General features: G+C 35.4%; 1 protein-coding gene across 20 annotated transcripts in view; it reads right to left on the reverse strand.

Annotated features, from left to right (window-relative positions):
• Nucleotides 1-24,323, reverse strand: part of CLIP-190 (Cytoplasmic linker protein 190) — a 46,548-nt gene extending 22,225 nt beyond the window's left edge. For 6 of the 20 annotated variants that reach the window (XM_089730251.1, XM_089730252.1, XM_089730241.1 and 3 more), the window contains exon 1: nucleotides 23,293-24,323. In XM_089730251.1, coding sequence (XP_089586377.1) covers nucleotides 23,293-23,515 — 223 coding nt within the window. In that variant the 5' untranslated portion in view covers nucleotides 23,516-24,323. Of the gene's footprint in view, nucleotides 1-7,211; nucleotides 7,495-23,292 lie in introns of those variants that run through there. The other 14 variants (XM_089730250.1, XM_089730242.1, XM_089730236.1 and 11 more) reach the window with 10 other exon arrangements.
• Nucleotides 24,324-25,383: the final 1,060 nt, after the last annotated feature.

Below are 25,383 nucleotides of genomic sequence, written 5' to 3' on the forward strand. Positions count from 1 at the left end.
TTCGAAGTGCCAATAGTGCTTCATGTCACGGAAGTGGCCTACGGGTACTCTGCGTTGAGGCGTTGATACTATACTCAAATATTTAGCTTGACCGAGTTGGCGGCCGCTACCGCGAGCTATGTGTAACATTATACTTATCTATACATATAAATAAAATTGGAGTGCCCGTTTGTAATATTGAAGTAACCACTTTTTACTACATACATATGAATATATGTATATACGGTACATAGACCAAAATAACATTTTTTACTATTTTTGTCGGTCTGTCTGTTTGTTCCGGCTAATCTCTGGAACGGCTGGACCGATTTTGACGAGACTTTCACGTATAGGTAGGTAGATGATGATATAAGGAGTATTTTAGGCTAATTTTATAGACTAACTTCGCCCCGCGGCGACACCCACGGTACGACAATAACCACGGGTAACATCGCGGGACTCCGCTATCAATAATAAAATTTTATGTTATGTATGAAAGCCGATGTTGTACTGCCGGTGAGAAATAATATTGTACAAATTTCTTAAAAAAATTAGTTACTATTATTGTTATTCAGCACAAAAAAAAACCCCGAATGGTATTTCAACATAATTGTACTTGCACTTTAACAAGATGACAGTTCATATTCATTGCTATTAATAACGACCCCGATTACGCATTTATGAAAATGATAATTTTGAATCTCGGTATAATACGATTTATAATACACATAATTTACACCAATAAAATTTCATAAATACATAAATATTTACTGTGGCATTTGTGGGATAATGTAACCAAAATTACGAATTAAAATTTCAGAAGGGCTATTGGAAATTAATAATCAAATGCGGTACGATCTTTTTTATTACACATGTAACAGAAGAACCGCATGATTTATTGACTATTGTTTATATATGTAATGTCATAGTTAATGACAAGACGTATTTAAATGGAATTTGTATGAGCCAGTACCGTAGTGAGCTACGACTATTTTTGTATCGTTATTTCTTTGTTTAGAATCGTAAATATCTTATCAATTACTTTAGAATCAGGTCAGATTGATATAATATCTAAATCTCTCCAACATTCGTATTTAATACACTCATTAATCAAACAATAGATTTAGTAAGGTATACGTTACAGAATAAATGAATAATTAAGGTCTCACGGTGTTGCTTAAGCGTATGAAACTCGATCGACAATCTGTACACGTTCGATCCCGGTCCAATAATGGATTCTAATGAGTGGCACGAGGAACCGAGCCTCAATACTAATTAGGAATGACAATGTTTGACTAATTGCGATAATTAATATGAAAGAAGCCGACACCGAATACCAGCGGAGAAATTGTGCTGGAGCTTTTACCTTAGCGTATGCGTATAGCGTGGAAAGTTTAAAATTGCAAGCACCGCGTAATCTTTCACGAAATCAAATACCACATATAGAAACGGGCTGCAGAATTTAATGCGATTAAATTCAATTTCTTATTAAGTTTTTTATTTATTTATTGCTTAGATTGGTGGACGAACTCACAGCCCACCTGATGTTAAGTGGTTACTGGAGCCCATAGACATGTACAACGTAAATGCGCCACACGCCTTGAGATATAAGTTCTAAGGTCTCAGTATAGTTACAACGGCTGTCCCACCCTTCAAACCGAAACGCATTACTGGTTCACGGCAGAAATAGGCAAAGCGGTGGTACCTACCTACTAATACACGTCTTCTATAATTATCCGAATTTTATAGTGAGAATTAAAACTAGATTCGCAGGTTTAGCAAATACCTAGTTTACATTAACATTTAGAACGCGCCTACTCTAAAAACATAATATTTTCACGTGAGCGTGTTAATTACTACTATTTTTGTGTCCGGCCACAACGCATCTACATAAATCGTTTCGCATTTTTGTTCCGAGTATATTTTAAGCCGGTGACGTAAACTCTGTCAAGACCTGTGTAATATTTCTTAACGAGAACAGATTATGGGCAAACCCTTTAAAAGAGCACACTGGTTTACTCACGTGTGCATGTAAACATGACGAATCAGCAATGTTGCCAGATACTCGTGTATACTTGGTCCGACAACAACTGTGTACATACATAGCCACGAATAATGTGGCACTTACAGTTCGTATATTCTAGAAAGGAGATATTGTTCTAGAACAATATGAATATTCTATTATTGTACGTATACCGGTCTCTGGTTAATAATATTCTCATTTGAAAGTAATTGTACAAAATGAACATCATGTACACAAAGATCTCACGATGTTTTTTGTTTGAATTACAGCAGGTATGAGAAATTTTGTCGATTATATCCTTGAACTTGGTTCGAACTGACGTAAGTTTTTCGTTAATGATTAAATCCATTTTCATGTGTCCGAATCAACATCAAAAAGATTTTAAGCCGATTATATCTGTTGAATATCGAAAAAATATTCATCTACAAATTATGACGGCATGCGATTAGGCTAAGTAAGTATTTTATTAATGTGTAAACAGCAATGATACCCAGAATACAGTTGTATACGACATCGCCTAGTTATTTATTACTTTTTGCGCATTTCTTGGTAATGTTTTGACCGCGTTCGCCTAGTACTTACAACAAATAGATTAGAAATCAGAATCTAATCTAATGAACACGTAGAAAATAACTATGATGACTACAGAACTAAATATCCAAGGCAGAATACAAGAAAGATAATAAAACTAAAAATAAGAGTTTTTTTGCATGTCAAATAAAGAATTTCTAGGCTTTTCCATCGTCAAACGGGAAATCCTTTGTTAAGCAGAAAGATCGAACTATACAAATGTAGTAGGCAGTTAACTATTCAAACATATCGATTTGATAATTCGCGTGGGAGGAATTGTCACAAGTCACAACTGTAAATGGTCGTCGAACGATGCTAAGGTGATCGCGTCTGTTAAATATCCGTTAATATTATAGGAATTAGGAATATGTATATTTACGGAGACAACGCCTTCTCGTATTAAAATTTAGAAAGTTTTCAATGGATTATTAGTGCAGTATCATTTATTTATAGGATCTTGGCTGATCTAAGTCATGCATAATTTAGAAAAGTAAGTGAAAAATTACTTACGCTAAAACATATGAAATGACAATACTAAACCAAATTAGAGTTTAAAAAAAATAACATTTTAAAATGGTAGATTCTTTATTATCTATATGTTTACGCAAAAATTTAATCTGTCGATAAAATAAACTGATAGGTAATCAGTGTTGAAATAGCAAAGCAAGCAATGATCGGTCGATACGTGGTAAAGACAAAGGGAAGCTATGGTAACTCTAGAACAGTATACTTTTACATCGTTTACGTGGCATTGTGGACTGCAAAACAGGAATCGATCGGGGTGCATTTGCAATGAAAGGGCGTTTCTTTATTTGAGCATTACTCCGGTAATAAATTGGTCGAGACAATGTGGCGCCATCGTCCACGACTATAAATAAGCGAAACTACTTTACGAATTGCCGACTTTAAAATATATTATGAAAGTTTAACCGAAGAGATGGAGTGCTTTTGGCAAAAAATCAAAATAACTCATATTGCGGACACGTTATGAGGTTAATACACATTTGGCGAGGGTGAGGTGAACTGTATTAAGTTCAAATGAAAATTATTTAATAATACAGTCAGCTAAACACGAATTACTACAATACTAAAGAATTACATATTATAGAAACCATTACAGAAATAACAGTCCTTCGTGACGGTTAGAAATTTCCTCAATAGAACTTAAGGAAATTTAAGAAAATATTATAAAAGTCACGTAAAAGTAAGTAAATATGAGTAAAAATTTGTCGGTTTGCTTTGCACGTATGACTTTGTGTTAAGAGACTTATTAAGCGGCGCCACTAGAGCAAAAAACCGGTCAAATGATTGACGTGAGTACCCAACGCGGTAGGTAATTTAAAATAATGATCGTGATCGCAGTGATTATACAAGTAAACAGTTGTACGCTGCGGATCACGATGTCAGATGTATAGAGGTAACGTCCTACGATGTTATAAACCCGTTTCGACAACAAACAACATTTCATTAGTGAGTGTAATAAATTAAACTGATAAACAACGGGTATTAAAACAAAACAAAAAATTAAAAAACTATTAAAAATCGCAATCAAAATTTGCATATTAATCACGACTAAAGTTTCTTAAATTAAAAATGAAGTAAGACAAGCCGTGATTGAAGCTCGATTAATTCTATATGTTCGGTTCGGTCTGATACGCTCGAGAAGAATCGCCATCGACGTGAAATCAAAACTATAGTTCAAGGCGACACTAAATCTATTGATTTGTAACCGCAAAAAAAAACTAGTCAATTAAGTATCCAATTACTATAAACAATGCTACAGATGAATAGTTAGGAATTTAAAGAGATGAGACGATGAGATAATGTATTTGAAGGTAATTATCGAATTCATTGTGATATAAGTCACGTAATCTTCTGCAGGTCGCACCTGTTCTGTAATATATCACGGTTGACCGACAACAATGCCAACTTGAGTAATTGAGCAATTCCGACACGAAGAGCACTTCTGCGATAAGGATACACGACAGGAAATTGTCAGAGAAGCAATTGCTTTGCTTATAGCGGACGTGAACTCCATACTCCCTACGTACTACATACGAAATACATAGTACCTACTAATATTATGAAGATTTTGAATTAAGTTTAAAGAACTTGTTTTTTTATTTTTTTATTGCTTCGATGGATGGACGAGCTCACAGCCCACCTGGTGTTAAGTGGTTACTGGAGCCCATAGACATTTACAACGTAAATGCGCCACCCACCTTGAGATATAAGTTCTAAGATCTCAGTATAGTTACAATGGCTGCCCTCCCCTTTAGACCGAAACGCATTACTGCTTCGCGGCAGAAATAGGCAGGACTGTGGCGGTGGTTTGAATAGCATTCATAAAACTGACATTATGACCGTCTTTCAGTAGCAATGCGGGATACAAGTTTTGTTAGAATTTAACTGCATTTCTTTTGGTCTGACAAATTTATTTATGAGAAGCCGTTATTTTTTGGGAGACACCTATATTCAACAAATGGTTCCAAAACATCAGTTATTAATTATCGATTACTCTTTATATTTATTAATAATGTATTTATGTTTATATTAAGTATCTATCAAGGTCTTGCTTTTAGGTGGAAAACAAAGTCAGGCATCGTTTTTAACGTTCAAAACAAGAAGAAAGTATTTTTAAACTCCGTCAATGGCTGAAAATTTGTCTTGTCCTTTGAATATAGCGTGCCTCACGCTATGAATAGAAAATAATAAGAAACGTAATCGTTATGCAGAAACTGTGATAGCAAGTAACAAGCGAACAACGTAAATAAATATACTGAATAGGATACAACATGTTCAAGTTTAAATTTACCTAACAAACGTCGTGTCACTGATAAGTTATTTTTTTACGTGCGACGTCATACACTTTGTTCACTTCCAACTGGTTCTAGTTTGGTTATACATGAAGTTTTCATTGTACGTACATTTGCTTTGTATGGGGCCTCATCAAGGTCGGGATGCACTTATGGTTCGCGATGTGATATGTCATATCTATGATCCAAACAAGGGTAATTGCGATTGCAATAATGGCAGTAATGTTGCATGATTAAGTATTACAAGTGAACTGGCGCCCGGTGGTCATGGTAAACACCTTACAATAAAACGAAGGCTTGTACAACTAATACAGACCACCAGCATTGATTTCATATTTGAAATGCGCCGGTCCTTTTACGTATTACGGCTGATTAAACTTTAGCCGTTTATACGATGTTGAAACTGCACAAAGTTAAATAATAAATAATAGTGGAGCTTAAGGTTCTACTGTGGCCAATAATTTACGTTAACGTCGAGGGCAAGGACAAACTGTCGAGGGAGGCCAAACTTTGGGGAGGAAAACGGCACACCTTAATAAGACCGCTATTTTTGGTCTATAAAGTATTCAGCTATATCGGGTTAGATTATGTGATAAAAACCAATACGCATTATAGTTGGATTTGACATCTTAGTATTTATTTTGTTATTTACTAAATTATTCAGATACAGATACGCGAAAAGTCTCGAAGAATAATACAAACATATTGAATTATTCATGAAACATGATTTGAAGACGAACTAAAAAACCAAGTTCTTAATCCATGAAATTATAATAAACAAAACTGAGAAAGTATTAAAGAAATTGAATATGGCCACGGTCCAAACTGGATACATTTTGTATAACGAGTACACATACACGCTATTAGAACTATGTACATACATATTTTATTCTTAGTTTACAAAGCTGTTACACGACTACAAAAACTAAGCAGGTAAATATTATTCAAGCAACTTTATGAAAATGTCCACTGCTACTTGTTAACAGAATGAAGTGTACACGAGCAGTAAGTAAATAATAACTAAGAATAATTTATGAGATCATGCAACATGGGACACGACAATATGGCCTGTATTTGTTTTGGTACTTCGGAAATGTAAACACGGACCTCATTGGTAGATTTTAATGTGATTTCAATAAAGTTTCAAAGAAAAGGTCCTCACGCCACTTCGGCGAGAAGCTCCCAGCGATCTTATCGGCGCTGTTATTGTATTCAATAAAATAATTTTAAGTATGTCACCAGACAATTTAAACAAAAGCGAATTGACACGAATATAGCATGTTTGTAATTTTAATGAAACCAGTCATTGTGTTTCTGGAGCATTTATCGCTTTGTATTAGCACGTAAAGTTATATGCATTCGTTAGCACTGTCTCGAGATGTTACCTATAATGGATTTGCGAATATATTCAGTACTACTATGGATTATTCCATGAGAATGTTTGTTTTTTTTTATTAACAAAAAAGTCAGTGATAAACACAATAAAGCAAATTGAAATATCTACGGAGTTCTGAATTGAATTTTACGTTATATTTTTATGAGGACGGGGGGATACGAATAGCTCGGCAATTCAAACGTTAACAATCTTTTGTCAAGTTTAATTTGGATTTGGGGAGCAGAATTATGTATTAATCTAGGTCCGAATAGCCCAAAATGTCCATTCTGATTGTTTTATAGGCATAGGTCACATTCACACAGTTTTCGTATAATGCACAAAGGTATAAGGTAATTAATATTCTCAACTAGCATGTTTCCGACTACTATTTCCAAATAGTAAATATGTGAAATAATCTTTATTATGTTATTTGTTAAATGGCACTTACCGGAAAAGCTAATTTTGGTTTCGACGGGCATCTTATGATTTAAAAAATAAAATATCCTTTGGGTTATCGAATTAGTCCTCGATTTGAAGTTCGGAAAACGTAGTTTGTGAGTGTATCTCGGAGTGTGGTTCGTGGTGGCGACCTGCGTGATGCAGATGCGCGGGTCGTGTGTGTCGTTGAAACGCGCGAATGAATTGCTCGCCGAATGTGCACTGTCGTGTCTCGCTCGACCGGCCGGCGGCGCTACCTCTACAGTCTACACCCGCGCCACCGCCCTCGCTCCCGACCTCTACGATAAGGCTTTACTACGTTTTTGCCGGTGCTCGTACTATAAGTACTTGCCTCCCGGTCCCCGAATCGACTACACGAAAATTATTTTAGCCCACTGAGTTTCTCGCCGGATTTTCTCAGTGGGTAGCGTTTCCGATCCGGTGGTAGATTCTGTGATGCACTGCTCTTGCTAGGGCCAGTGTTAGCAACACTCCCGGTTTGAGCCCCGTGAGCTCAACCACATTTCAAGGCGAAGTTGGAATAGCCTGTCAAGGCTATAAGCATAGGAATGAAAAATAAACGAAAATTATCACAAGAACATCCTTAGTTTAGTTATTTGATTTTGGTTCTGCAGTAAATGACATAAATTTTTGATAACGTCATTTCGAAATGGATAAGGTGGCCGGTGTACTCGTATCGAGTGTTACGTCGATGCTGATATTCAAATCCGACAGGGGCACCAACCATTTCTTCCAATAAAATAAAAAAAAAAGCTCGTGATTTTTTTGTTTTTCAATGATTAATGGTGCGATGAGACGCCTGTTTTGTAAGACCAAACGTGTAGGTACCACCATCGTGCCTATTTCTGCCGCGAAGCAGTAATCCATTCCGGTTTGAAGGATAGGATAGCAGTTTTGCTTCATAAATTAATTGAGATCAAGTTGTGCGGTAGCGTTAATTTTGTGATGAATTATGGACTCCGGTAGACACTTAACACCAAATGAGAGATCGATAACTTGTCTAGGCAAAAAAAAAAACTGTGACGGTAATGTAGTACTTTTTTATTAACATTACTTAAATAACGTCCGCACAAAACGCTCAGACGGAGTTTTTGTTTCTACCTCTAAGAGCTTTAAACAGGGGTTCAAAACTTTAATTTTTTTATATTTTAACGAGTTCTAAATAATAATAATAATAACGCTAAAATCAACTTCAATATTCCGAAACACCACCAGATTCGAGAATACACATGAACATGAATATTAGATATCGATTTAATTCCGCTTTGCAGATCGATTTTGTTATTTGACTTCGATCCCATCCCAATCAAACTAGGCCGCTAGGTCAATCTGAAGATTTCCTCTTTATTATTAAAGTTACTGTAATTTTATTTAAATTTAAGAAATTACTCTAGCCTTTTCAGAGTCTAAAGGAAATATAAGTAAACAAATCAACATTTAGATTTATAGAAGAAATTCTAGTAAAGCCCTGTCTACTGCAGGTGAAAATAATACCTGAAACAGTTCTTCTCTACTTGAAGACCGTTCGTTTATGTTATATAATCTTGGATTTTTAAGGGTTGGGCGCACAATTGCCCGTCACTACGATCGCTACCCCTCATCTCCAAACACCGCCTACGAAGCGGTTGGAGATAAGAGCCTATTGACGTCATGATCAGGGTGGCTATTGCTCAAGACGTCCATTCTTGTCTTTCGCGTTGAGAAAGCACGCGATGCACAAGACAATTTGTTTAACGAACGTCCTATTAAAATTCCGTGACAGTTGCGAATAGTGTATCTGAATCCATTAATAACCTAACAAGCTGACGCCGCGACGTCGTGACGATAAGAAACGTCACGGTTGAATGAGACACGATTTCTAACAGGTCAAAGAAAGTAAGTGTTCGAAGGTGTTCGTCGTCTAAAGAGCACTTACCACGTTAACTTATCAATTTAATTTGGTATTAATTACGAGTACCTTCATAATCGCGTTCCAAATTCAATTAGAATCTATTACTTGGGCAGTTTTTTTTTCCTACCTAAGCTGATAGCCTTGAGAGGCTATATCAGCGTCGCCTTAACTAGTAGGTGAGCTCACGGGGCTCAAACCTGATGGCTTTGCTAACACGAACCCTAGCAAGAGCTGTGCTTCGCAGAATCTACCACCCGATCGGAAACGTGACCCACTGAGAAGATCCGGCGAGAAACTCAGTGGGCTGTGTCTGAGGGTTAATTTACTAGTCGAGCCCTTCGTCGCAAGCGACGGGTTCGACTAGAACGATGACCGGCTTGGGCAGTAAGATTCATAGTTACGGTTATTTACAGTTTTTTTTTTAATTTTGTGGACATATAGAAATAATAAATCTTACAAACTTGTGAGTATGATGCGTTTGTGTCCGCTAGACTTCAACCAAATGCATGCTCGTGCATGGCTCGTGTGTTCTATTTTCCATTCCATCTATCGTTATTTACTTCCATCATCCCATCCATCCCCATACTTAAGTCCAAATAATACAAAATGTTACACTATTTGTTGTATTATATATGTATATGAGTGTATATTATCATTACGCAATTCTCGGGAGCCCACACCTAGGCAGCCTTCTTTCAAACACCGTTATATTAAACACCTGCGACCATGAACAATATGGCCACACAACAAAAGAAGTTGACGGAATCAGCCTGCTATTACATTCCGGATAACGGTTCCTTTCACTTAGTCGGAAACTAACTTATTATAATGATCTAATACAGTACGATGAGGTTTGTAGTAAATAGTAGCGAATGGTCCTACTCTAGACAAAACGGTCGGCGAGCTTATGCAATGTCATATAATAAAGTTCAACCTTCCTTTCACAAAGCTACGTGTAAAGTACATATTTTAGACGACTCCAGAAGTCTTTTGGATCCAGGCGAATTGTATATTAAAATTGAATGTACATATGTACTTTTAAAATCACATCGAAAAGATTATTTTAAAAAACAATAACAGATAGCAATATACCTACTGACAAATAATTATAATTTCAACATGCCGTTTTAATTTTTTTCTTAAATTAAATCATGAATCTTTCTTTAAAATTTTCTCCGAAGTTTATAAGCAGTGATGGAGGCCTATATGGAAACATGTCTACTAACAGTAGGTACATGACGTATTTTTTTAAATCGAATTCCAATTTCAGAGATTTTCAGAAAATCGCAATATAAGAATATCCGTAACCAAGAAATATCAAGTAAAACTTTTTACTGTTTCACATAGTAATAAAAGTGCTAAATATATTAAAACTTTTATATTATATATTCAAGTAGTGAAACTGCGTTACGCTCTGGGCATGCGCTGTGGCTATGACTAAATTTAAGAAAATCTTTTCGTGGAATCTCCAAAACAACAATTAGTATAAAATTTTCGTAGGACTTTTCCTGACTATTATGAACACAGCGAATGAGAAACCAGAACAATCAGTTGAAACGTTCTCAAAGGATTTTCGGTGCGTTTATTTTTTTTATCATACGTTGGTGTTTATCAATGGCACCGTCACATACATATGCCACATGGATAATCTAATCACATGGTAACTTAAATGACAAAAAAAGAAAAACTTTACTGCTAGTCAATTGTCAAAAATCTTTTTCTTTTTGTTTCGAATAAACAGATTTCAGATTCAATAGGTCTAACAAAAACAAAGTATAATTGTAAAAGATAAAGTAAACAAAAATTTTGAGGAGTCGTGCGATTTTCTGCTGTCTTAGCTGACCTTTTCGAAATGAGAGCATGATGCTAGCTAGCTATAGCTTCAAAGGCTCTGAATAACCGCTTCTAGTCGATTTACAAATCTATGTATCTTCCTAAAACTTTCAAGGAAATAATTGATTTTCATAACTTCAATATTTTGTTGTAAGTGTAAACGCGTAACTTTTAAATTAACAAATTACGCTGATGTAATTTGCTTGAAAACCGTTATTATAATGGTCAATTTCGTCTGACGTGTAATAACTACGGCCACGCTATTACGAGATATGATTTGGCAGATTTAACCAGAAAGAATTGCCATGCAACTTTATTTTTTTCACGAAAGTGAAATGTTTTCTTGAGATGAAAAAGAATAATCAGACAGTCTGAGATTATGTGACTTATACAAATTTTTAAAGATTATTTTAAAAGCAAAAAAAAAAAGGTTTTTTGCTTCGGTCTCAGAGTTGTCAGAGTACACGGATATAAACATCAGAACATTAATGTTGCCTTTCATTTTGAGCCATGACATGACGGCGCTTGCAGCTGAAAGTAAGTATTGTACTTTTTGACGAAGCACGTTGCTGATAACTCTGTTTCTATAATCTAACGAAGCGTGTTGCGGATAACAATATGTACTTTTAGGTTGTTAAACTACCTTGCATTTTGATTTTGAGCCACGAGGCTTAACCGCCAACAGTATTATATGGCTATCTTACCCTTAAGACCAGAACGCGCGAACGATTCGAGGTGAAAATCTAAGTGGGATAAAAGTCCCCACCCCAGCGCATTTCAACGTATTGAATGAGATAAACGCATGTAGTATAATAGCTATATGTAACCGGGATAGCGCATCCTTGGATGATTTGTAGGTCAGACTAATATCAACGTAGCATTCTTTGATCCCAAATTTGAATGTCTCTGACATATCGTCGTTGTCAGACCAATATCTGCTATGTGTACGTTTAGAAAATTTCACTATTATAAAACTTAAAACAACAACGTTATCTCATCTTGAAATGCTCTGTTATACTTATACAAGAGTAACAGCTACAAAGAAAAACAAGAGCAGTTAAAATCAGAAGTTCCAAAGTTTTATGTGTGTAATACTCGTAAAACAATATATCGCTTTTTCGCATTAAAAGTGTACAATTTCCAAAACTATTCGAAATTGAGTTAATATGCGTAAACATTTGGTATCACCAGTATTTTTCTCATAAATACTGTCAAAAGAGCGTAGTTTCGTTCTAGTTTTTTTTTTAGTTTACCTATGTTTTGACGACTATTAACAAAATTAATACATACTTTTATCTTACTTAGACAGATAATGTAACTGGTAAAAAATAAAAATAAAAATTTTGCAGATATGATTAATATTAAAAATATAATATGTTAAACCTTTAAAATTAGTAAGTTTAAAATTAGTAACCTTAAGTTAAGTTTTGAGATTATAAAGTTTTAATGCGAGAAGACGATATGGTATCAAAGCGGATTTAGAATTTTGTCGTATTTTTATTTCTAAACCTTATTATTGGTGTCGAAATACGTCCGAGACTTTGAGATATTGACAGCAGCTAAACAATAAAAGTAATTAAAAATTGTTGACAAGTGAACGGAAGTATGATTTTTAAATTGTAATCGCTTCGAGTTTCTCTATGCAATTATAAAACTTACAATAGATATTTATTAGATCAATTGAAAATATCTAGAAGAATGTGACAATGTGGTTCGTCGTGAAAATTAATCCACAGACATAGCCCACTGAGTTTTTCGCCGGATTTTCTCAGTGGGTCGTGATTCCGATCCAGTGGTAGATTCAGCGAAACACTGCTCTTGCTAGCGCAAAGTCCCGGGTAAGCTAGCCTATACGTCCGGTGAAGCTAGGAAAACCCCTCGAGGTTGCTAGCAATGTGTAGCCAAAAAAACCGGAACTCATCAATGTTTGGCGGTAGAAAAGTCAGCGTAGTGGTGCGGGCTCACAAATACTATCACCAGTAATTACGAAAATTTTATATTGGGGCGTTGGATGTTTATTACACTATACTTTTTCTTTATTATGGAAGTCATTCGTGAACATGGGTCAAGTACGTATTTCACTACAAAATGTGTATTTATTTACCTATGGGATTTTAAGCCTGGTATCGTCGCTCGACGCTGAGCTTTTGGCCAGACGACGACTCAGAAGTGCTACATACTCAAGGCACAAATTTCATAACTAGGTCGTTATGTGAATTATTATGTCATTTTATTGAATTTTTTCATTACTTGACGCTTTAATTGATAATGTAATAAAAAAATCCTACGCTGTTTATCCGAATGTAAATAAATTATTTTCGTGCTTCCTCGAATCTAAGCGTTGATTTTCATATTCAATATTACATATAAGATTACAAATTACGTTGAATCAAAACCTATGACCGATTTGGTAAAAATAACTCAAAACAATCCCCGATTCATCGATTAAGTTTACAAGGAAAGGCACGTTCGGTACGTGCTCTTTGCTTGATGTGAATTAATTTATGTACAGGTCAAATATCTCAAAACGTTCTATAAAAAGCATACCAAGACGGATGACGCTATTACCGTTGCGTAATTTATAATGCAAGATATAGTGTGTGCTTTATTACAGAGCGGTATGATAGATCAGCTTTTAGTTTTATCGCAACAAGCCAAATGCTGCACAGCACGTTTCGTCATAATGTGTTTATTTTTATTTGAGAAGTTGCAGATACTAAAAATTCGTATTTTTATTTCATTATATCGTTGGACTCAGCAAGTTTTTTTTTTTTGACAAAACCTGTTTTGCCAAGGCAATGAAATCTCGAGATCAGAATGAATAAGAGGCAAAATGTACAAATACGAATTCCTGTGTAGTTTATTGAAATTTTAGAGATTTTTATTTTAAAAGCTATTTATTTTTATAATTATTATACATCAGTAGGCCTGGCAGAGGTTGGCCTTATTTTTGTGACCGGGGCTGAGCTCTCCACGCCTTGGAAGCGTGGGGATGTGACTTGACAGTCTGCGGTTTTTAGGGCTCTACCTACGAAACGATTCTCTTGCACTCTTCTTGCCCAAGCGTCCGATCCCTGCCCGTGAACAGAACCCGGGTAGGATGGTTACTGTGGTCAACACTGCAACCAGACCCCGACAGAGGTTGCCCCTCCCTGTTCTTTTTACAAGAATTAAAATCCGATTGCAGCGTCACTTATCGAGTGAAAAAAGTAAATCAGAATTGGTATAGCAGTTCAAAAAAGTTCAATGACTAAATTTTACTACCTTTTACTAATTGCATTATTTTTGAAAGTTTAAACAGTATTCATCCAGTTAGGTGTATTGGTTCTGTTAACTTCTTAACACCAAGTGGGCTGTGAACTCGTTTTACGCAATAAAAATGGCAGTCTAGGTAGTAAATTCAAAGGTTTAATTATATTTATATATTTTTTCCAACATTTCCAGCAATCTTCGCCATGAAATCATTGCTGCTATCGCACTAAGCAAAATATAAATCAAATCGGCTATAATGTTTAACAGTTACCTAACACAAGTAAACGCTCATTGTCAAATGTTAATCGCAATTTCTTAAACTTATTCAGAGTAATCGGATTGAATATTTGATTAGTCTCGATTCGCCAACAGAATTCATTGGAGTGTAAAACCAACTCTACATCCTGCTCAGAGTTAGTTACACATATTTTTTAAATGAAATAAACATTCAAATGCTTAAAGGAAAACAATCTTGTTTTTGTGTGAAATCGCGTTTTTATGTACATTCGTATGTATGATGTCTGACGTTGTATTGGAGTGACCTGTGTACATAGTCTTACTGTAAATAAATAAAATACTTAGTATGGATTCGCTCTGTTGAGGACATTCTCGAAGAAAATTTGGCTCTACCTTCCAAAGCACTCCGATACTTAATATATCTTAAATATTTGGAGATTGGACAAATAATTAGCAGACTCTTGGACTTTGGAATATTTTTTTGTGAAAAGTATACTTTTAAATAATCATTATACCTAAATAATTCTAACACTCATGCAGCACTGCTTTGTAGAACCACGAAGGTGTTCTCGTGGGTAAGATTCAAGCAAAGAAACTCGTGACGTAGGTTGATCTCCGTCATTCAAGGTTGCTTTTGCATTATTAATGTCCGCCAGTGATATCATTCTCATACCTACACAGTATTACGTCCACGACCACAAAACGTTCGGAATCGACTAAACCACAGAACTGAATAGTATTATTTTCTTCAACAGAACAAAAGCATATCGTTAACATGAATCAAATGTCTAATAAAGTTTAATATTTTTTTGCGCGATTCCCCTTTTTTACGTCGATGTAATCAAATACGGTCAAATAGTACGACGAACATCCTGGTCTTTCAGTGTCGTTTGTTTACTGGAGATTCGATGCCCGTAACTCGAGTTTGTTGAAATCTTTGCGGGAAAGTGTTCCGGTTTGCCGCACACGGTAACCGAAGTATCGCAGGTGTCGGAAAAACTATACGTAAAGCCAACCAAACGTGTTGACATACTACATGATACTCGTTTATGCGCATATTTAGGATGTTATCTTGTTTTTGTATGAAACCCCGTCCGGAAACTAAATCTCTTTGGCTTTGTAATGTGAACGAATTTCAAATTCAAATTTTATATCGAAAATAAAAACAGTCGAAATATGTACAAAGACGGTGTTGTACCTTCATCATTATCATCATCTCCACAGTAGTCCACTGCTGGACACAGGCCTCTCCCAATCCACACCATTGTTGTACCTTCGGCTTCCAAAAATATACGGAACGATCGGATGTTTTTTTTACTGTAAATAAGGTTGATTTTACGTTCCTCCTACTATTTAGTAAATAAAGGAACATCACAACGTGAATGCCGCTGTCAACTCTGAGACATGATATCGAAGTTTCAAGTGTATTGCATAACGGTCCTACGTGAGCGATCTAGAGGAGAACGCCAAGCGGTGCAATGGAGCGCGAAAACTATAAACTATCGATATCTATTGGATGGGCCAGCATGGCCATTATTAGCCGCCAAGCAAAGCTCACTTAATATTTTCTTAGTTGTTTGATACGTATTTACCAATAATATACGCTTCCGTCCAGTATCAGTTTCAGAAGTATAAGACCCAGTAAAGCGGATGTGGTACGAAATGATTCACGCGAACGTAAGGTAAAGCCTCAGGTCCTTCTGACGGGTCCGGCATTGAATTGAATTGGCGTGTCACCTCATTGGATCACTTCGCAATCACACTACCTTTGATTCGCCTACATAGGACGCGGCATAAGTCATAACGCAAGACTGCTTTACCACAGACCAACTTAGTAGTGGCAGTACCCAACTTAATCGGCCTCATATACAGTATTTATTATTTGTTCATGTACTTACATGCCTTGTCATGACTTGTGCACTACAAAGCCGCGTCGCATACTTACTTCCATTTCCATACTGAAGACTGAGAATTTTCATGTTTTATATTCACGATCTCAAGGATTGTTTCCAATCTCTGTTTCTAGGGAAATACTTATGGTTGTCTTTGTGTTTCTAACCGTATGTCCTATGGAGACAGCTCTAAGGAACTATTCGAGATTATTCCATCATAATCTTTGACTACAATCAGCCGTCGAAGTCCACTCTTTCTACTAGGCGAACTGGTTCATCTACACTGCATTTTCATGGCTTATTTGTGTGTCACGTGCCAACCGGCTTTTAAGCCCCTGTGAAGAGTTCTGAGCGTTATCAAATGAGCCGTGCCCATTATTCCTAATGATCATAAACGACATTGGTGTAGGCACATCAGCTTATGATGGTATTTTAAAGGTACATTCCATTCTTTCCAAAGAAATTGTCACTCAATCGAGAATATCATTAAAATTTATTCTTCGTATAATTATGACTAAACAGTTAATGTAAACAATAATTCCGCTAATTTGCATCATCATTTGATGTTTAAAACTGTTAGGTAACTCAATTCACATAACTTAATGTAAGGCGGTGACGAAACCGTGTCACTGTCATGAGCTCATTTCAGATCATGATCTCCATTACAACAAACAGAGTTATTAAACGTACCGCCAATTTATTACTCATTTAATTATATATGTGTATGCAAATTAAATATTATTATAGTTCTTTTGTAGTCGTTCGGTTATCAGGTATTAATTTATGTTTAAGTATATTCAAGTTAAAATTTTGTAGATTTTAATTTGAATATAAAATTTCGTCCAAAAACGAGCAAGAAGCTGTTTTTGGGCGGGTGATTGAAACACGGTGTAGGGTTCCATAATCACGACGAACAATTGCATCTAAAATGAAAGCCATCAATAAATTCACAATCATTTTTTCGTAACAGAGTGCACTGAGGAATTGTTTGGGCTAACCCATCTTTTTTTATCATAGCATCTGACTGAACCACTGAAGCAGCGTTCATCCCCATCGACTGAAATGTTTTAAGGTGTTTCCCGATCGCAATAAGATTTCCGAAAAGTTTTTAAAGAGTTCTTAGCGATTGGCATGGGCCATGTCCACAAGGGACGATAACTCCATTTGTCTAAACGTTTCTATGAAATCATCATAAATGTATTTAATATCTGTAAAAGAATTCAAAATTACTGGTGGTAGGACCTCTTGTGAGTCCGCACGGGTAGGTACCACCACCCCGCCTATTTCTGCCGTGAAGCAGTAATGCGTATCGGTTTGAAGGATGAGGCAGCCGTTGTGACTACTGAGACCTTAGAACTAATATCTCAAGGTGGGTGGTGCATTTACATTGTAGATGTCTATGGGCTCCAGTAACCACTTAACACCAGGTGGGCTGTGAGCTCGTCCACCCATCTAAGCAATAAAATAAAAAAAAAGTAAACACTATTTTCATTGCAGTTTTTTAAATCTTTAATCGCAATTTTTATTTAGAATTTTCACCTATTGTATTTGAAAAGTGAGAGCGACCTCTGCGACCGCTCACGTAACCTACGTAATTTTAGAGATGGTTTGATTTCTTCGCGAACACGACCATGCATTGATTGTGTTTGTTTGTTCGTTAAATTACTTTAAAACGATCAAATATGGCGGACATCGGACATCGAGTATCACGGCCATACTGAGAGACGACATTCTATTCAATATTCAGAATGTAAGCGTTTGGTACATTCACGTAGTCACTAACCATACAATATAAACATGCACGTGTCCTATTATAACACGGAATGTTTACATTTACTACGAGCCAATCAAGGTCGACCACCTTCATTTAGGATACGAATCCAATGCAACAACCTTTTAAAATACGCGTTCAGGATGCTGCAGTAATATTATGCACTTTCAATGCAACACGTAAATACAATTGTTTTTTACCGCGTGAACAATCCATAGACTGTCTAATTCTTTTATAATTCGCTTGAAGTCAACAATAGTACAATGTTATTTCTCATTTTTATGTTTAAAACCTTTTTAATAATATACCCAATTACATAAATAGCGTAGATTTATAATAATGTCTACCGATTTTATTAGCTGCGAATTTGACGTCATAAGGAACTGGTTATTTTTAAATAAAATGATGGTCATCTCATACAATCATATTTTAATAACGTATTAAATTCGCGACGCAAATAACTCTTAGGCACGCCGTCATTCTAACACTGAAATGTTGCGTGATGAAAAGGTAATTTATTATTAATTGCAAAGATAAGTGTAATTTTGAGTCAAAATAGATTCATTGAAGAGACCATGATGACAAAAATGGATATAATATGTAGATCGAAGATGAGGAAACCCGGGTTGCCTTTAGACCGCCTTTAAACCTATTTCCCCTTTTTCTACACTGCATAATAACAATGTCGAAAATATGTATTTACATAGTATAATATGGTATAGTAATATATGATCTATGTAGCTGCCATGTATTATTCCATAAAATAAATAGTTTGTAGGATACCAAGCTTATCATTACTTGTATAATATTAAGGATAATTAATTAAAGTACCGAATTATAAAGAATTATTATCAGAAAACTTAACTATACAAAATTACGTAAATTGCCATTTTGACAAATACGTTTTAAAAGTATGCAACACTTGTTTCAATGAAATTTCATATCATAAGGCGGCATTTTCGTCTATATGATAGACAGCTTCCATAACTTCTTGACATAAACATTATTTAAGCTCAAAAAACAATAAAAAAATATTTCACTTAAATAAATCGAACTCTCGTGACAAACAAATTGATGACAAAGCAAGCACATATTTGGAAATCTTCAAGTAATTCTTGAGAAATTTGTTCCACGAATTCAAGAACGGATGGTGTCTTTTAATGCGTTTTTCGCATTCAACTTTTATTATTAGTTCTGACGAATCGGCGATCAGTGCAAAAGTAATGATTGTAAAATAATGTGTAACCTTTATTACTTATACGGTTTCAAAATTTTACGTTATTATTACCTATATTATAGATTTCATAGCAGTGATTCAAAAAAACTTCGAATATGAGTTGATTAGCCTTAAAAATTAAACTAAAGTTTGTTTTAAACAAATGTAGCAGGAGATTAGACGGGTTTGTTGCCTTTTGTTAAGTTTTATTCTATAAATTTAATATTATTTATTATTTTAATAATTATGCCTGACGGAACACAGGGAAGCTCCCTAGATGTAAAAACTGTTTACAGTGTAAATATTCATAATGTTTTAGGGGAATGGGAATTTCTAACAGATTCATACCTTGAAGCTGGAAAGCTTTCATTCAATAATATTCATATCATATAGTAGTTTATTTGGCTTTCGCGAGTCAGATATAATATATAAAATAAACGAGTTCAAAATCACTGCGGACTCAATGGGACAACTTCTTTTCCATAGTACGACAAATTTTGTTTTTAGTTTATTAATTATTTATTGTAGTTAGTGTGGTTTATTTATTGTTTTGATATTTTCTCTGATAATTACGTAATATCAATAAAGTTACGACAGTCATGTATGTTATTTATATTATCGTAGTCAACAAATAATCAAAGACCAAAAAGTATTCGACATCAACATTGCGGCTATAGTCAAGAAATTTGAGAAATGCTCATAAAACATTTTTAACTGTCATTATATTATTTCCGACGTTTTGAATATTTTACAGTTAACGTGGCCGAACGAACGAGTAAGGTATACCACTGTCGAAATTTGAATGTTCTGCTATTACTTTATACCAGATATTTTTCTATACAAATAATTTCTAGACTTTTAAGCATCATTTCATCTTGATATTCGTACAGAAAGACGATTGAAATGAAATGGACAAAAGACGGAATTCTGGCATCTACATCAGTGCTGACGGCGGCCACGGGAAACGAATAAGGTCAACACGAAGTAACGGAACGGATGAAATTGGAAGAATGAGTTAGCCTTAATGAATCTACGAAATTTCAAGATTACGAAATATGAAATTGTGAACGATATTAATTTATGAAGAAACAGTGAACATTTTTATCGATAATATAATCTATTCACACATGAAAAATTGCTTCGTGACTTGTACCACCTACATATTGCGCTTAGCCTGGTTCAGCAATGATATTAACACAATGAAGACAAATGTTCTAGACTAAATCGTCTTCACTTTCATTATGCCAAATTACACGTTTCCTAGACTTAACATTTATTCCTTTTGAAGATTCGAAAGTAGAGTAAAAGTCGTGCATCATAAAAAATAATAACAGTACTCGTGTACAAGCATGATGGGCATGATTTATTATATTTTTTTTAAGTTTCTTTGTATCTCAATGTTATTTAAAGCGGTCGTAATGACGGCGATGAACTGTAAGCGCCTTCTGTGAGCGCACGTCACGCACGTCCGAAGGAGAAAGTGAAGCAATGACAATGGACATGGATTCCCAAAACAGAACACGAAAAAGCTATTTCAAGTCGCAATTTATTTATCTTCCTTGCATCAAAACGATAAAGTAACAGTGTTTAACGCTTGGCATGAATAAACTGTTTTTGTCTTGCGTAAGTACACTTATGTACGTAAGTGAAATTTTTTATTGTAACCTTACAAAAATGGAAATGGTAGTTTTTAACGGGAAATTAAATTAAAACTGCTATATTTATCTCTTCATCTGAAGTATAAAAGATAACGGTGTATGCAGGAAACTTAAAGTTTAGTACCGCTCTACATGAAGGTCGTGTAGGAACCGGTACGCTGACAGGAATTACTTTTTGCCCATGTTATTATGTACAGCAAAAACGAGCAAGTTTACATCTTCAAAACTGGATCTATCATTGTTTGTTCTTTTTTGTGAGAGGAATTCCTGACAGGGGGCAACAACTCCGAATATAAACACCGTTAACCATGTCAGGGTTAATGCGTTATCAACGTAGATAGTACGCGCGGAATTTATCTCGAAAGATGAAAAATATTTATCAGTTGCGAGAAACATCTGCAGTATTCTGTTACACTCGACTAAAACTGTCGACCATTTAATTTAAAAAGGGATAAATCTTATTAAAGTCTCAGCTAGTGCATTAAGGTGCACTCTTTAGTAATTTTCTGATTAACCACTAATAGATTAATAAATTAGTAAGCATTCCATTTTTGAAATATCTGTCCAATCTGACTACGAAAATAGATTTATTTTAATAGTTCTTTTTTTTTTATTGCCCTTGTATGCAGACGAGCATACGGCCCACCTGATGGTGAGTGGTTACCGTCGCCCATGGACTTCAGCAATGCCAGGGGCAGAGCCAAGCCGCTGCCTACAAAAGTTCATTACAAGTTAACATAAAGTATTTATGTGATTATAATCTAGAATTAAAACGATGTTCAATCGCGTAGTCATGAGTCGATGCGGCGCGAATCGTACATCGGGTACAGTTTCAGGTGAAACTCTCGTTAACTGTGTGTTCGCATTGCAAAACAAAACCACAATAGTTTAACTTTCAAATTTTGATAATCAAATCTATTGATGTGGGCAATCTCACATTATAATCTATACTAATATATAAATCTACAGTGGTTTTTACGGATGTTCCATTATAACTACTGAACCATGGATCCGATTGACTTGAAACTTGGTATTCATGTAGAAAATACATGTACTTAATGGATAAGCTAATATTTATATGAGTGTTAGACTCCCTACACCAGTTGCGGGGGCGTTAATGATGAGAATCTTTATGGGGGTGAGAAATAATAATGTTAATTTGAAATGCCCAGCAAAGCAGATGGGTACAGCTAGTTCAATTAATAAAAACAAACATTGGATCTTTCTATATTGTTTCATAAGTGTTGTTACTTAAAAGTAAAACTGGTTTTTATCTTCACTACTTTCAAGGTTATATATTACTTATTTCGAATATTTTAGTAGTATCCAATAATACAGAGTTGCTCTGAGGTCACATGCGTTGTTCACTTCATCGATATAATGATGAGGTCATAATCCATACTAATATTTTCAATGCGAAACTGAAATTATTTGTCTGTTACACTTTCATCTATGCTAGTCATCATGAAGTTTGGCATGCATATTGTCTAGGGTACAGAGAATAAGAAAATAAAGTAATGAAAGCATTGAAAAAATACTATTCCCAGAGGATACATTTTTTCTACATTGATGCAGCAGTTAAAAATAGTCAGTTTAAGAGGGATTGTTTCTCAATTCCTTAAAAAAAATGTTAATGAGCATTGGATACTACAGAATCATTTCAGAAATTCAATTAAGTAATAATATAACAACTGAACCAGCTTTGTATCTTCATTTTTATTCATTACAACTATAATTTTATTCAAGTTTCCAATGTAAATTGTTTTAAAATAGAATAGTTGTATGTGTATAATTATACAACCCATGTCATAATTAAACTGGCAGTAAAAACTCTTAAATAAAGACTTGAAAATGCTCAACTAAGGCACTTTACAACATTACTTTCTTGTATATAAATGTACAATATTCACAAGTTTGAGTTAAGAATGTGATGTGAATGCAAATTAATTGTAATTTAGATAAAATAAAGTGAACAATGAACAAATAATAATAAACCTATTATTTGAAAGAGAGTGTTGGGAAAATCAGTTTTATAATAATCTTTGTTGGTTTTAGTTACATAGTGTTTATCCAAATTATTATTATTAAAAACATCCTACTTGTTTTATTTTGAAGCTCTGTCACAAAAGTGCTGCTAAAAGTAAATACTGTGAAATGAAGTAGTGAAACAACAAAAAGCCATTTTACATGACCCAATACTGAATTTAGAGATTATACAGAAAAAATATAACTGAATACAAGTAGTATCTTGTAAATTTTGTCAATTGCAGTTTGTTTTATTTTATTGAGAAATTTTAAAATAATGTCTTGTTTCACTCACCACTTCTTGGAGATATGGGAACAGCAGGTTTTGGTGCTGAGTTTGAGCACAGACGTCCAATTTTTGTTGGTGGCTTCAAGCCTGAAGGCTTTGGGAGTCCGAGTGGCCTAGTTGTATCTGCCTTATGTGTTGTCGTGCTGATTGTATGTGCACTGTCGGATGATGCTCCTGATACGGGTTCTGGAGGTGGTACTCCAGAATCGGACGCACCAGATTCACTCATTTTATCACTTTAATAACACTTTAAAAGTATCGGATTTACTTTAAATTTTACATAATCCCTGAAATCGATCGTTTTCAAGGGCTTTTACGCGACGCATCTCAAATCATCATCAAACTATAAATAAATTCCCGCGCAGCGAGAGTAATCTGGATCACGGCCAGTACGAGAGTTATTAATGAAAATGAACATAAACAATAAAATAAATAGTAAAATTTATCGTTGTGCTACTCATAAATTAAGCACCATTTAACTTCTTACACGTGTATTTTTTAGATTTTTATACAAATGGTTAATTTAAAATTCACGATATATTACCAAAAATGGCCAAGCAAGCTTAAGAAAAGATAACGGCATACCTTTGTGATAAAGAACACAAAAAGTGCTATTTATTAGGCTTAAAAATTCGCGAATTTTACCGCTCCTCGGTGCCAGCTGACCGTTGACGTTATCACTACCACTAACACATTATGCACAAAGTACGAAATTAGCAGGAAGAGCAAATTTGTTTTTTATGTATTGATATTGCGCTATAATAACGTAAAACAATTTACTTCGTATTTGGAACACGCAACTGAAAACAATCGCAAAAAAGCAACAAACTCTTCTGCCCTTCCATTACGTTTCAAAACTTCAAATTTGCGTTTTGTTTTTTAAAACTAGTGTGTGACTTTCGCAAAATTTAGGCGTTTTATTGCTTGTAGTGATAGATTCACATTTCACAGTGGGAAAATACGTCAGAAAACTGAATTATGATGAATTAGCTTCATAAAGTCGGAAGTTTGAGTTTCTTTATCGGTACGATTCGTCAATGCCCTATGGTGGGAACATAGCGTTAACAATGATTTAATCGCATTATAACTATTTTACTTGTTCGTTCATGTACACTCAGCCTCTTAAATATTTAGTGTAGTGTGCTTTATATCTCATTCCAAATACGAGTGTTCAAAATTCAAATCGAGTTATCTCGAATTAAATCCAGCTCGGGTTAACTTGAGTTAAGCGCGACTTTTTTTTTTTTTTTTTTTTTTTTTCCTACCTAAGCTGATAGCCCTAGCGGCTATGTCAGCGTAACCCTAACTTTAGTAGGTGAGCTCACGGGGCTCAAACCTGACGATGTTGCTAACACGAACCCTAGCAAGAGTCGTGCTTCGCAGAATCTACCACCGGATCGGAAACGCGACCCACTGAGAAGATCCGGCGAGAAACTCAGTGGGCTGTGTCTGAGAGTTAATTTACTCGTCGAGCCCTTCGTCGCAAGCGACGGGTTCCACGAGAACGGTGACCGGTGCTTGAATTACCTAAAAGCACCGTTAGTGGATCGGGTGGATCCGAGATGACGTGTTTTGGGCGACGTCGACTGCTTTCCATTCTGTCCGCAGGATCGGGAATGTAGTTACCGGCGGCCACGATGAGAGGGTTCTCGTGTCGTGCCGCTTTATCGAAGTGGCGCATGGACGCCGACTGCAGATACTTACTGATGGACTCTAAGTCCAGGTCGTCATGGAGGTCGACGTTCCTGACGAACCACGGGGCTCCGACGGCTATCCTGCAAAAACGGGATTGAATGATTTGGAATGTTTTTAAGTGAGTGCGGGCCGCGTGAGCGAACACTACACTTGCATAGGTCATGACGGGGCGTATGCAAGTTTTGTAGAGTGTCACCTTATTTCTAAGGGGAAGCGCGACTCGAGTTACATGGATTTTTATACATGTCACTATTCTCATAGATAATAGGACTTTTTGGCGGTGGCGAGGAGTGAAGTTGTGTGATTTGTTTTATTTTGTCTCTTTAGTATTTTTTCAGATTTAAATGTGTAATAACGGTGGTTTATTAGCTATTTAATATCTGTGAAAGTGCACAAGTGTGA

This window comes from Bombyx mandarina, chromosome 10 (assembly GCF_030267445.1).
Source record: "Bombyx mandarina strain Sakado chromosome 10, ASM3026744v2".
NCBI lineage: Eukaryota > Metazoa > Arthropoda > Insecta > Lepidoptera > Bombycidae > Bombyx > Bombyx mandarina.